General features: G+C 36.1%; 3 protein-coding genes across 6 annotated transcripts in view; 1 reads left to right on the forward strand and 2 right to left on the reverse strand.

Annotated features, from left to right (window-relative positions):
- Positions 1 to 1,184: 1,184 nt before the first annotated feature.
- Positions 1,185 to 2,904, reverse strand: LOC135835525 (neuroendocrine protein 7B2-like). The gene is made up of 5 exons (XM_065349792.1): positions 2,674 to 2,904; positions 2,342 to 2,591; positions 2,122 to 2,250; positions 1,817 to 2,037; positions 1,185 to 1,392 (listed from the first exon to the last, which is right to left on the reverse strand). Exons 1-5 carry the CDS (start codon positions 2,740 to 2,742, stop codon positions 1,321 to 1,323), a joined length of 741 nt encoding a protein of 246 aa, XP_065205864.1. The 5' UTR covers positions 2,743 to 2,904; the 3' UTR covers positions 1,185 to 1,320.
- A 656-nt stretch (positions 2,905 to 3,560) lies between these two features.
- On the forward strand, positions 3,561 to 5,710 carry Dtd (D-aminoacyl-tRNA deacylase). 3 transcript variants are annotated; one of them, XR_010556903.1, is made up of 5 exons: positions 3,617 to 3,789; positions 3,896 to 3,986; positions 4,069 to 4,310; positions 4,611 to 4,767; positions 5,591 to 5,710. XR_010556903.1 is itself a non-coding variant. In XM_065349793.1 (5 exons), the coding sequence occupies exons 1-4, from the start codon at positions 3,660 to 3,662 to the stop codon at positions 4,697 to 4,699; spliced, it is 552 nt and encodes a 183-aa protein (XP_065205865.1). In that variant the 5' UTR covers positions 3,618 to 3,659; the 3' UTR covers positions 4,700 to 4,737; positions 5,591 to 5,710. The 3 variants fall into 3 exon arrangements, 2 of the variants coding, with proteins under 2 accessions (XP_065205866.1, XP_065205865.1); XM_065349793.1 differs by having other exon boundaries at positions 3,618 to 3,789; positions 4,611 to 4,737; XM_065349794.1 differs by lacking the exons at positions 4,611 to 4,767; positions 5,591 to 5,710 and having other exon boundaries at positions 3,561 to 3,789; positions 3,896 to 3,990; positions 4,069 to 4,244.
- LOC135835524 (zwei Ig domain protein zig-8-like) overlaps positions 4,709 to 13,800 on the reverse strand; it is a 415,219-nt gene continuing 406,127 nt past the window's right edge. For both annotated transcript variants that reach the window (XM_065349790.1, XM_065349789.1), the window contains exons 5-6: positions 6,261 to 6,560; positions 4,709 to 5,231 (exon numbers count right to left, since the gene is read on the reverse strand). In XM_065349790.1, coding sequence (XP_065205862.1) covers positions 5,110 to 5,231; positions 6,261 to 6,560 — 422 coding nt within the window. In that variant the 3' untranslated portion in view covers positions 4,709 to 5,109. The remainder of the gene's footprint in view (positions 5,232 to 6,260; positions 6,561 to 13,800) is intronic.

Raw genomic sequence — 13,800 nt, forward strand, 5'->3', positions numbered from 1 at the left:
GCACGGATTCGATTACTCGATTCGATCTTGGAATGGTTTCGGTGCAAACAAAAATGAAATATTGAAGTTGAATCAGCTGTGTGATGATTATCATATGAAAGTCAAACGTTTTGTAGTGATTTTGAAGCTGGTGAGTAGGACTTGGGATTTCTTCACAAAATATTGTGTTTGACGAATTAAAAATTGTGTTTGTCGGTTTTGAATTTTGTATTTTAGATAATGAATATTGCTTCCGAATCCGCATCCGCTTATGGAGTAATGGTTTTATTATTCATGTCTAATTATTTGGCCAGAGTGATTGCGCAGTTTTACGACTCGATTGCAAAAAATTCTCATAGATTTTCAATAGAAATTGGCATCTGGAACGTGTTGATTCGAATGGTGTTCATTTTACCTATATTTGCGAGCTGTGAAAGTTTCACTAATAATGTAAGTTTCGACATAATTTTCCAGAGAGTTAAAAGGTACTCTTTTTTACAAAATTTTAATTCCAATTTTTAAAATCAAATTTGAAAAATTAAAATTAGGTAGGTACTTTGGAATAAAAATTAACGATACTAGAAAAAGCCTTTAAGATGGAATGAATTAGGATCGATGGTCCGGATATTGTTCATTTCTGTTTTTTTGTTTTTTCTTTGAAGGACAAAAGTTATAGATACAGTTTGACTTTGATTTACAGGTTGATAAAACTGTTCAAGTGATTCAAAAAATGACAGTATTACATCATCCTTCCAGTCTAAATAGAGTCGTAAGTAAAAAAAAAATGTAAGATTTCCTTTTAAATTTTCATTTTATGAACCTACGTTATCATAAGTAGCATAAATGAAATTAATTCTGTTCATAGTTTCAATGTTTAACGCTTCGTTTGCGGCATAAAACTCCAACAATAAGAGTTTGTGGGATTTTCGATATCACATACAGCAGTTTTTTAACGGTACCTAACTAATCGACACCTATGGTTAATTTTATACAATTTCATTGCCGATCGACGCCTTCAAGTTTGGATATAGGCAGTTTTATTAACGTTATAATGACATTTTATTTTTTCCCTAGATTATGACAACATCTGTTGCTTTTCTGGTGTTGCAATTACAGTCGACGACGTGAGCAAAAATGTTCAACTTACTACTTACGATCGAAAAATACTTTTTAGTTTTATAAAGTGATAAATAAATTATTAAAACTGAATAAAAATGAATTTTATTGTAGAACATAACACATATGACGTTTTAAAACGCATTACGCTTATAATTAATTTAAAATTAGATACCTACCTATTTACTTACTTAAATTAAAAATTTGTGGTAAAATAATATTTGGTCAATATCCTACATTGATCCCTTTTTTTGCAGCTATTGGTAACATTTCTCCTTGCAAATACGGATTCAACATCTGTAAAAGTTAGAAATATCGCCAGTGTGTAACACGATCGTGGCGAAAAAGGTTGAAAAGTGCAAAGCAGCAGCTTATCAGTCTAAAATGTTGGGAAATTGGTTTTTTAGTCAGAATAATTTTGATTTTAGCTAAAAATTGAGGTCTGTCAAGGTTCACTATACTTATACGTACCTGCCTAGTTGTAAATTTTCGATGTGAAGTGGAAACTTACAACTTGAATTTCCCTTTTTGTACCTTCCTTCATGAAATAATACAGTCCAGAATAATTTTTTATTTCAATTTATTGGGAATTTTAATTTTTACTCGGTTAGAAATTTTGGCCCTTTTCCCACAGTAAAGAAATACATTCTCAAGGATTAATTTTGGAGCATACCTATGTATATGAAGCTATTGCGAAATGTTCAACTTTTTAATGTCTTACTTTCGACGGATAGAGTTTCTTGCTGACTAAATCCTTTTGGGTGTGCTCGATTTGGAATCGTCTTACGATTTGTTCTAGATCCATGTCATTATCGTAAGAATACTCGTGCGATGATGGACAGTCAAACATGTGTTCGGCATCGCACATGCATTTTTGCGAAGCTTGGTATTCTCGACTAAATTCGGCGGTATTATCAAAATTTTGTATGCAACCGTCGTTGGCTAAAAATGAAAAAATTAATCAATCAATTGAAGGTAACATTATGATGGAAAATAGTGGCAATAATGTGGCTTCGTCAAACGTACTGGTAAATCCTACCGGACACGGATTTGGCGGATTACAATAAGCAGGAAGCACAGCGTCAGTTTTCACTTCGTTTTTATTCGGTATTGATCCTTCTGGTTTAAGGTTTTGTTTACCTTCTCCAGCACCACCTTGAGAATAACGAGGATATAAATATGTTCGTGCTTTTTTCACATCAGCGTATGATACGAAATGAAAAACAACATAAAGGTGGCTACCAACCAGTCATAAACTGATGCCCCAATAACGTGCTATGTTGTAAATATTCATTATCTCTGATACTTGGTACCATACTATCGTCATCCATCATATCAGGATAATTTGGTTCATCTTCTTCTTCCTTCATGGGCGATAAACGTGTCCTAATAGGTAAATCCGCCTGATCAATATCCGAGTACCCATTCGAGTAATCTTTGTTCATACGATCGACTACTGCTCGAAGTAAATTCACTGTCAAATATTGGTCATCATTCTGCAAATATTAGAATTAGAATGAACCACAATTGCAATTTAGTTTGCTCAACAAAGCACAAGTTACGAATATGGAATCTTACCTTATGTTGGTGAAAAGCATAGGCACCTAAAAAATAACTCACTAAAAAAGTTGCTAAAAAATAACGCATTATGGTATAAAACTTAATTTAAAAGTAGTACGAGCAAGGTTTTTTTTTTCGAATAAAACATTATTCAAAACGTAGAAGAATTATTGACACGACTACGTTGTAGCCACCGAGAGAGTTTGTGTATTACTCGACGGGTAAATTTATACTCTCTTCGAGTACATTTTATTGATTTTTTCTGTTGTCGTCATAAGAGTAGTTCAGACGTAGTCAAATCTGGAATATTGTGTAAGTTCAGTATCCTACAGGTGATATTTGAGAGGTAATTTAATTTTATAGGCGGCGAGGGGCTAGTTTTTCAAGAGCAATAGGAGCTTTGAAACTATCTTTGTCTGGAATTCAAGAATAACTTTCCATAAAATTTTGGGACAAATAGGAAAAGGTGATGATTGGAAAATTGTTCTGCATGTTAGGAATACACTACGTTTATTCGATTGCGTATTTGAACAATTTGAACAATATCATGCCCAACTCCAAATTAATGTTCCTAGTTTTTGATAAAAAATATGGGAAGTAGTTACTAAAATAGGAAGTAAGTACTTCATTTATTTTTTATTTCAACGTTGAAGTGAAGAATGAGGAGAGAAAAATGCAGTTGCTTTTTATTCCAAAATCTTTTATTTTGTTTAAATCGGTGTTTATTTTACAGATTATTTGAATACAAATACAAATAGAGCTAATTGAGCTAACGGTAACGCGAAATAAATAGTGACGATGAATTGATATTATTTTTGAATAAAAAAAATGATCCAAAAAGACCAAAATTACGCAAAATTTTGGACGAAAAATTAAAACGAAAAAAAAGTTGAACATTCGGTTTAGCTTGTTGTCAATGTAGCAATAGTTCTAATTCAGGACGTTCGTGACGTCACGTATGATTCGTTCGTTCATTTCGACGATATCAAAATTCCTGTTCGGGAATGTGTTCTTATCACTGTCGTGCTTTAAAATTGCAATTTTTACTAAATTTAATTGTAATTATCGAATTATTTCAAAGTTCCAACGCCATGAAAGCTTTAATTCAACGTGTCGCCAACGCTAGTGTCACTGGTGAGTAAACCCAGTAAACTCCTGCATTTTTCCTCGATTACTTCTTTTAGTTCTTGTAATTAGTGCTATCAAATTGAACCGGCGAACTTCACTTTCATTATTTCAGTTAATGAAGAAGTTATCTCATCTATCAACAGAGGATTATGTGTTCTCATCGGTATCCACAGAGATGATAAAGAATCTGATATAGAATTCATGTGGGTAAGAATATTAATTTCTTCATTCATTCTCTCACTACTGTTTATCCCTCTAAAACACCTCACGTTGTAATGATTCCAGTGTTCGAAAGCTCCTCAACTTGAGATTATTTGAAAGTACCGATGGCAGTGGCCGTAAATGGAATTCCAATGTTGTAGAAAATGGTTATGAAATCCTATGCGTTAGCCAGTTCACATTATACCATACTTTGAAAGGAAACAAGCCTGATTTTCATCATGCTATGAGTCCATCTGCTGCCGAACCGTTTTATAATCAGTTTCTCAGTTGTTTACGAACTGAATACGAAGAAAGTAAAATCAAAGGTGATAATCTAATTCGAAGTAAATTAATTGACGATGATTTCTGCGATTTGAAGGTCTCAATTGACCTCATATCTCTATTTTGAATCAACGTGATTAAGATCAGCAAAATACTGCATTATTTAAAGATAAATTTATAGTTTTGATATTAATGCATACATCGTGTTTTGGTTCTGTTTCTTGATCTCATTTTGATAGCTAAGACTTTGAAATACGAGTATTCAAAAAAAAAAAAAAACGATACATGGAATAATCTTTCGTGTTTCTTTACTTGATCGTTAATTCTCATAAAATCTTTTTCAGATGGAAAATTCGGCGCTTTAATGCAAGTAAATCTAGTCAACGATGGTCCAGTAACTCTAGAAATCGAATCGCCGCCAACGAAGAATTGAACACCCGGAGACGAATATTAAAAATAGATTTTATTATGGTACAGTTATGAGAATTTACAACATTAATGGTTAGAATGTTATACAATTAGAAGATTTTCGAAGCTTAATCAATTCCAGAGGCACCACGTATACATATCGTAAAAGTTTCTGAATTACGAATTATTCAACAATGATAAAAGCTAAAATATTATTTTAATATCACAAAAGTGTTTCTACACGTAATCAGTATTTACAAAATGGGAAATAAAAACGAAAAAAAGTACAACTCGCTCGATATATATTACAAATTAATTACATACGAAAGATTTTTTTTTAATAGAGAAAAAAATTTATAAAAACAGATTATTTACATAATGGTAAATGAGCTAAAAAAAAATCTATTAGATTGTCGAATGCCATTGTCGTTGGTTTTACGACGAATGCAACTGGGCAATCAGATGTACACTGATACAATAAACGAACAATATATTAACAGGAATTCCAGCAATTGCTGTACTCGTATTGCCATGCTGCATTGCTGCCGGATGTTCCCCTGTAATCAAATATGCTTTAGTTAATTCTCAATACTAAACCACAATTAGTAAAAATTTACCAACTATTAAAATATAATTTGCAAATATTCGCGAAAGAATTTAAATATTTCGGTTTTAATTTCAAATGGAAATTTTTTCAAAATATTCGGTTGTAGATTTGAACGTAATTACTGTTTGAACTGTGTAATCGTGATTTCTCTTTCGTTAAGTTTTCGATAGTTTGTTTTAAAATCGAGTTTGTGGTGATTGAAGCACTAATTTCGTAAAAAAAATGTTCCCAAATATGTTACAAAAATGAAATTAAATCCCATTACTATTGGATGTATTTAATTGATGAGCGTTGGTATTCATTTTACAGAGAAGTCCAGATCAGAAAGCACCTTCTAAGAATATCCTCAAGAATTACGTGAACGTTTGTCGGTGTTCGTTGTTTTTATTAATTTTTCATTTTATACGAATAAATTATTTTTCGAAAGGCGTTCTAATTTATTCGTATTTTTCACAGGTTTCTTTTCAATTTCGTGATTCCAAATTTATTTTCGATTCAAAGTGGTGTTCTGATTGAAAACGTTTTCATTCGTCAAGTAATGTGTTTTTTACCCACGAATCACATCTATCGATGAAATTATTTTTTAATGTTTTCTGAATGGTTTCATTTCCTCGTAATTTTCTCTTATTGACTTAGAAACATTTATGTATTTTGAAAAAAATCGGTTGCAAAATGAGGTCGGTATTTTTTTTTATCGTTGGTTGTGCTCTCTGTCCACGCTGCGGGCGTTTTTCTTGAAAAATATTATTTTTATGGTTTTGCCAGTATGTATTTTGCACCTGATAATTCTCCACTCGGAAATTTAATTACTTCCCAATACAATGTGAAAACAAGCATTCAATAATTCCTAGTTCTACCGAACCCCTTCTTCCCTTCTCCTTTTCATAATAAATATTGCTAGATGGTACGCATCTATACGTTATTGTATCTACTATGTCCATTAATTACGCCTAAATTACGCTGTGAAATTCATTATTACCACTTATAACGTGGATATTTACGCTAGCCGAGCTAGCAACAGTCGGAACACAGGTATAATTTCCAGAATCTGTGGTCAATACGGAAGTAATTCGTAATTTTGATGTAAGCGTATCCGACCATTCCGTTTCAATGGTCACTCGAGGCTTGTGGTGTGTTTCTGATTGCACTGGGTGCTCATCTCTGTACCAAAATACGGTACCTAAGTCGTGTGGCCCTTGGCTAATGGTACAAACTAACGTTACCGAGCTACCGGTTTTCACATATAAGTCTGGTGGTCCTTGGATTTGTGCTTTTGACTCTGAAAAATGAAAAAACATAACAGGGAGTTAGTTAAATGTGAACTAAATATTTAGAAAAATAATGCTAAATCATATTTGATTAAATTATGATATTATTATTTCGTGTTAAATATTTTAAATAACCAATTTTTCTTGATTATTATGTTTTTTAATCCAGTAAGGAAAGTATGCTTTTTAGCCCTACTCCTGGCAGATGGGCTTCAAGTAGGAAATTTTTTTTTTTTTTTTTGAATGAACCATTATTTGATTTTCCAATATTTTTTGAAAAAGATTACTTGAATGACTCAAAAATTTTAGATTTTAAAAATTATCAAGTTATGTGAAGAACTTTTCATTTTTCAGTGGAACATGTGGCAAAGGTTTAGGGATGATTTTTAAAAATTTTAATTCGAAGGAAAAATTATTCTAGCCCGCCTGCCATGTTTGAAAAAAATAATATAAATTACGAACTCTCCCGATAAGTTTCAAAATTATAATTAATTTTCTCGTTCAAAAATTAAAATTTTGGATCATTTCTAGAAGTGCAAAAGTCTGTTTGACGATGGTAAACACTGATTCGAGAAAGACGATATTTTTATTACGTTGTTTTCTCGATTTAACATAATTTTTCAAATCATCTTCGCTCAACTTCCGAGCAAAAAAGCGACCCACTTTAGGCTCCATGCCGCGCTGTCATCATTTTCACAATCATTAACGATTCCAGCCCCTTTAATCTACGTTTACTCGACAATTTCAAACTCTCATAGGCAATATGTACTGTGTAAACTATAAATGATGAGGAAATTTTTTAATGGGATCATACAGTTGGGAATATAATATCTCTCATCCATTATGTTAAATTTTACAGATTACCTGGAGGATGTGAGGATATTCACGACGTGGTAAGAAGTTTACGTTTTGCGGTAAACTGTGTTCACGAAATTTAATCGAAATTAACCTACATTTCATCGCGGCCATTTATTAACATCACGATGAGGTAAGTAGGTGTTTTTTCTGAAGGGATTCTCTTGTTGTCAGACATCCTACACGTGTGGTTTACTATGTAGGTTTATTCGCAGATACTCAAATAATACTAAAAGTAGACTAACCTCGCAATTTTAATTACGTGAAGTTTTCTTATCTAGACTTATACTTTTTCTACACGCGAAGTCAGCCCATTAAATTTAAAGAACAGATAAAACAAAAACGAAAAAAAAAAGAACAAACCCCCTTGATACATAAATTTTGTAAGTAAATCTTATTGTAGGTAGGTACCTCTCTCTACCTATTCCTTGATTTGATGGCGAAGCGAAATACGAAATATATAGAAATATGTAATAAGTCTCGTCGCACCAGACACGTGAATTTCTAGAAATGTATTCATAGGAGACGTATAATTCTCGATATACTCGTACATGGTACTCGTACATATAAAGGCCGTGGATAGTATACGGAGCCCAGTATAGTACTTAAAACTAAGCCGACACTGATATATTTAATCATACGCAGCAGTGATTTGTAGAATTTCAAGAGAATATAAATTTCAACGCTAGTGTAGAAAACGTGCGAGCTTTATATAGTTTCTTATTAAGTTAACGGGTTAAATTTCATAAATGCATTTAATACGACTCCAGAATACACTCATTAAAGTTTTCTACGGTACTTAGCAAGCTGACGTTAAAACTGTTTACTGAGATGGGAATGTGGAATTTATGTTTAAAGTGTTTCCCTCATAATTCCTCATTTCGAGTGTTTCTCAAAACGTTGCCGGGTTTTAATTATTTTTTTTCTAGGTTAAGTTTTTTTTTCTACTCTGATGCCGTCCAACGAAAACAAGATTTGTGGAAAGTCTCGCTCTTAAGTGGTGGTTCTTTTTAGCTTTATGAGAAGCGATGAAACCAGACAGGACGTATCGATAGGGAGGGGGAGCTCCCCTCTGGCTGGATTTTTTATGTATGTGTGAGTTGGAGAAATCAAACCAATTGTACTTTTTGGGCAAAACATAAAAATCTTGAAAAATTTGAAATACCTAAAACATTATAAAAATGGGTGTTTATTTTTCGAAAAATTCTCGTTACCTTCAATTTCGTGAAATATGATCATACATTTTGAAGGATTTTCGAAAAATTACCTCAAATTTTGATTTTTTATACCTAAAATTCTAGTTTGCCCCCTCTTTGGCAAAATCCTAGCTACGCTATTGATCTATGTTGTATGTAGGTACCTAGGTACTATTGAAATGAAACTCATATGTAGTTGAGAATTTTATCATTTTTGGTTCGGACTTCCGCCAATTTTATCCACCCTCCTCAAACTATACATTTTACTCGTAGAATGGAATATAACAGAACTGGAGAATGTGGCTCCGAATTCGTGATTTTCATCTTTCATTCTTTATCAGCCGAAGACTGGTTAAAATAAAATTTTTAGCCAAATTTTTGTAAAAAATGATGGCTATTGCGGTAGGCCCAACTTTGGATAAAAAGGTCGGGGGTCAAAAATTTTGATAGTTCTCGACGTTTTGAGCTCAAACTAGACGATTCCCGGTGTGTCAGTTTTTATATATATATATATTTATTTATTTACATGTAAAAACCATACATTACGAGATCCGTTTTATATAAAATCGGGCATTGCGAGATCCTGAGATCCTTTTGCCGGATCTCGCAAGTTCTCTCATATGCCATGGTACTCGTGAGATCCGGGGGACCCTGTACACCCATTTTCAGCCGGATCTCGTTTTACCTACTATTTATATACTTATATACAATTTTTGAAAATAGATAAACGACGCATCTTGCGAGATCCACCCCCAAATCAGGTTTAGGCCGTTGGTGGATCTCGGTTTATGCGGATCGCGAAATTGATGGCGGCAATGCATAGAAAGGCACTGTTTACACACTGGAACATGCGTTCGAACGAAGTTGTAGGGTTATTATTTGAGTTTTTAGCATTTTTCGAAATTTTTTGGGTCGGATCTCGCAATGCCTGTGTATATGTCGGATCTCGCAATGTACTATAAGACAGTATATATATATAGGTATTAGTATCCAGACTTGTCAACTAATGAATGGGTTAATTTTACTATACAAGTCAACTATGAGTTTTCAGAAACTTCCACCAGAGGGCGCATGGCTTAGAAATCAAGGCGCGAGGACGAACGCAGGGTCTACAGTCAATTTGTAGTGTGTAGAATGTGATGCGCTGGTGGAGATGTATGTAAATACATCGAACCTGAGTATGCACGACAACAAATTTGAATTGAAATTTTTCAGTATTTTATTGGCCTATGGAAAAATTAAAAACGTCAAAAAATTTTATGCTGTTCAAGCTTTCTTATGGTGTCTTAACTTTCTTAAAATTCAAATTACTTCGACTCCATTTTCAAAATTTTTTTCCAAAATTTAGCCTAAAAATCTGACTAATTTTTTCAACACATAGATTTTTTCAATATTAGATTGAATCTGCAAATAAAATTTTGATAAGTGATTTAGAACAGAAATTATGCCAATTTTAAAATTTTGTTCACTTTTCAGTATATATGCCAAGCATAGTTGACATGTCTGGTCGCTAGCAAATATATAGATATAAGTTTCACCGAAACTTGAATTTTTACATTTTATGACCTGGAACCTGTTCTAATTGATCAAATAAGGTCAAACTTGGGAAATGGGGTTCATTTAGGACCTAGAATTGACCCCCGAAGTTTCAAGGGTCAAAGTTGAAAATTACAGAAAGGTCATTTTTTTGGAGGGGCATAAAAATGCCCCAAATGAACGAAAAAGGTCCAAAATCATACCATAGGTCAGTACCTCCATTGTGATCAACATATCCAAATTTCAGCTTCCTAAATCATCCCCACCCCATTTTGGTTGGGAAAAACCACATTTTTCCCCTATTTTTGACCCCCTCACCCCTAAAATTGAGCTAGGGGGTCCAAATTTTCAGCATACAATAAGAGGATGCCCCTTGAATGCTTTTTGCAGGATTCAACCTACCAACCTCATTTGACCCCTCTCCAAGGTCAAAAAAGTGGATTTTTGCGTGTTTTTTTACGTTTAGCCAGACCTACAGCCCCTCCAAATTGACCTAGAGGGTCCAAATTTTCACAGTACATTGGGAGGGTGTACCCGAAGTGCCTTTTGCAGGTTTCAACCTTCCAACCCCATTTGACCCCTCTCCAGGGTCAAAAAAGTAGATTTTTTCATCGATTTTACGTGTTTTTTGAAAATTTTGACATTTAGCCAAGCCTACAGCCCCTCCAAATTAACCTAGAGGGTCCAAATTTTCACAGTACATTGGGAGGGTGTACCCGAAGTGCCTTTTGCAGGTTTCAACCTTCCAACCCCATTTGACCCCTCTCCAGGGTCAAAAAAGTGGATTTTTGCGTGTTTTTTGTCGTTTAGCCAGACCTACAGCCCCTCCAAATTGACCTAGAGGGTCCAAATTTTCACAGTATATTGGGAGGGTGTACCCGAAGTGCCTTTTGCAGGTTTCAACCTTCCAACCCCATTTAACCCCTCTCCAGGGTCAAAAAAGTGGATTTTTGCATCCATTTTACGTGTTTTTTGAAAATTTCGACATTTAGCCAAACCTACAGTCCCTCCAAATTGACCTAGAGGGTCCAAATTTTCACAGTACATTGGGGGGATGTATCGGAAGTGCCTTTTGCAGGTTTCAACCTTCCAACCTTATTTGACCTCTTTGTAGGGTCAAACGTGTTTTTTTGACGTTTAGGAAAGCCTATAGCCCCACCAAATTGACCTAGAGGGCTCAAATTTTCACAGTACAGTTGGAGGGTGTACCCGAAGTGCCTTTTGCCAGTTTCAACCTTCCACCCCCATTTGACCTGTTTCAGGGTCAAGACCGGGTTTGTTACCACATTTTTTGAAGGAGGAAGAAGAGAGTTGGGCGAAGCCCGAGGGGGGTGCAGGGGGGACGGAGTCCCCCCGCCAACATAAGAAAGAAATCGCGGAAGGAGGGAGTTGGGCGAAGCCCAAGGGGGGTGCAGGGGGGACAGAGTCCCCCCGCTAACATAAGAAAGGAATCGCGGAAGGAGGGAGTTGGGCGAAGCCCAAGGGGGTGCAGGGGGTACAGAGTCCCCCCGCTAACATAAGAAAGAAATCGCGGAAGGAGGGAGTTGGGCGAAGCCCAAGGGGGGTGCAGGGGGGACAGAGTCCCCCCGCTAACATAAGAAAGAAATCGCGGAAGGAGGGAGTTGGGCGAAGCCCAAGGGGGGTGCAGGGGGGACTCTGCTAACATAAGAAAGAAATCGTGGAAGGAGGGAGTTGGGCGAAGCCCAAGGGGGGTGCAGGGGGGACAGAGTCCCCCCGCTGACATAAGAAAGAAATTGCGAAAGGAGTAATTTGGGCAAAGCCCATGGGGGTGCAGGGGGGACAATGTCCCCCCAAAGGTAGGCGAAGCACAGGAGCGAAGCGAGGGTGCGAGTAGCTCAAGAGAAGCGCAGAACATGAAAATAAGATGTTTGTAGGAGGTAATTGGGCAAAGCCCAAGGGGCTGCTGGGGAGACGAAGTCCCCCCAACACAGGTGAAGCACATGAGCGAAGCAAAGGTGCGAGTAGTTCAAGCGAAGCGCAGAACACGAGAAAAAGACATCAGCAGGAGGTAATTGGGCGAAGCCCAAGGGGGGTGTAGGGGGGACCCCCCAAATACAGGCGAAGCACAGGAGCGAAGCGAGGGTGCGAGTAGTTCAAGAGCCCTCAATGTTTCTGGCACAAAAATTTGGCTCTTACGTAGCGGCAGACTGCTACGACTTTTTTTCTTTTTAATCAATTTTAGGTGAAAACTGCAGATTTCAATTGATTTGAGGTGTCAAAAATTGAGTAAATACCTATGTACCAAAGTTTTGCTTTTTAAATCAGTTTGGTAAAATTTGATTTTTTCACATTTTATTGTTAGCCCAAATTTCATTTTCAAAAATTCATCAAAAATCGAATAATTCACTTCAACACCTGAAATTTTGGCTTCTGATGTAAGTACTTTTTTATGCTCTTTCTGTTTATAGCTTTGTACGGTTCAAAAAAAAACTAACGCAAACACTTTTGAACCAGACATAGGAAAATCGAAAGAATGCCCCCAAATACAACACTGGAAAAAATTTCAGGTGCTTGTGATAGTGCATATGCCTAACGTGGTGTCAACGTACAATTTGGGTCTACTCCGCCTGGTAACACTGCATCTATACTCGTAAGCGGAGCTCCGTCGGAGCTACGCGCCATGGAACATTGCCAGTTGTTTCCCTGTACTTGAGAGCGTAGCTCGTCCGCTGTATCTCTCTGTCCAACTACATGTGGCAAGGCGTAATCCAGAGGATTATGCACGCTAACATGGGACATGAGAACCCGAGACGGCTATTGTCTCCCTCAGGTATGGAGTTATGGCTGGACCCTTACTTATAGCGAGGCAAAGTACCCCTTGTGGGAGTTTAGGCAAAGTACCCCTTTGTGGGAGTTAGGGCAACTTACCCGTCATGGGAGTCTTCTTTTATATTATTTAGTATTTACTCTCTTTATATTATTAAGTGTTTAAGTATAAGTTCTCGTTATAAGTGTGATCGTGACCAATAAATGTGTGTTCGCGTAAGTGTTAATCGTATTTATTGATCATATCTTGTGGTAATATCGTATTGTATAACCGAATAACCATCTGAGCTATCCGAGCAGGTAAGTCCACGCAAGTGGTGACATTTTATTCCATCTAGGTGGTTATTATTTACCTCACCATCCTAGACAGGTATTTCCGATCATATCTGTCTACCTCCGGTTATGTGATATTATATTATTACATTGGCGCCCGGCTTTTCTTCGATGAGTTCAACTTAGAATCATGATCAGTGTTCGACAGTTGAACTTGGATTTGTACACACGAGTGGCTGACTGTCAAGGTCACGAGTGGTACAAATTTCCCCTCCCCCTTAGGAAACTCTCAGTTTCTATATTACCCTTGTTTGTGTTGATCATTTCAATGGAAAGAACAAGGAAGGCTGTTGTCACGGCAATTTCAAGGTCAAACTTTCATTTGACCACGTGGTAGAGAAAACAATTCCATTTTAAGCTCATACCAGCTTAAATCCCTCCCTCTTTGTTCCGTTTTTCTCAGATACCACTTTGCACAATTTCAAGGTCATATTTCTATGTGACCACGTGGTGGAGAAAACGTTTCCTTTTTAAGCTTTCACCAGCTTAAGTCCCACCCTTATTGTTTTCCTTTCTCTGGAACTACGTTTCCAATTAGTCCGTT

The sequence above is a fragment of the Planococcus citri genome, chromosome 2 (genome assembly GCF_950023065.1).
Source record: "Planococcus citri chromosome 2, ihPlaCitr1.1, whole genome shotgun sequence".
In the NCBI taxonomy this organism is placed as follows: domain Eukaryota; kingdom Metazoa; phylum Arthropoda; class Insecta; order Hemiptera; family Pseudococcidae; genus Planococcus; species Planococcus citri.

Coding starts and splice junctions, on each gene's coding strand:
- LOC135835525 (XM_065349792.1), bottom strand. CDS start 2,742: ATGCGTTATTTTTTAGCAACTTTTTTAGTGAGTTATTTTTTAGGTGCC. Junction 2,251..2,341: donor GGGGCATCAGTTTATGACTG/GTTGGTAGCCAC, acceptor GTTATTCTCAAG/GTGGTGCTGGAGAAGGTAAA. Junction 2,038..2,121: donor GTGTCCGGTAGGATTTACCA/GTACGTTTGACG, acceptor TTTCATTTTTAG/CCAACGACGGTTGCATACAA.
- Dtd (XM_065349793.1), top strand. CDS start 3,660: ATGTGTTCTTATCACTGTCGTGCTTTAAAATTGCAATTTTTACTAAAT. Junction 3,790..3,895: donor CGCCAACGCTAGTGTCACTG/GTGAGTAAACCC, acceptor TCATTATTTCAG/TTAATGAAGAAGTTATCTCA. Junction 4,311..4,610: donor CGAAGAAAGTAAAATCAAAG/GTGATAATCTAA, acceptor AATCTTTTTCAG/ATGGAAAATTCGGCGCTTTA.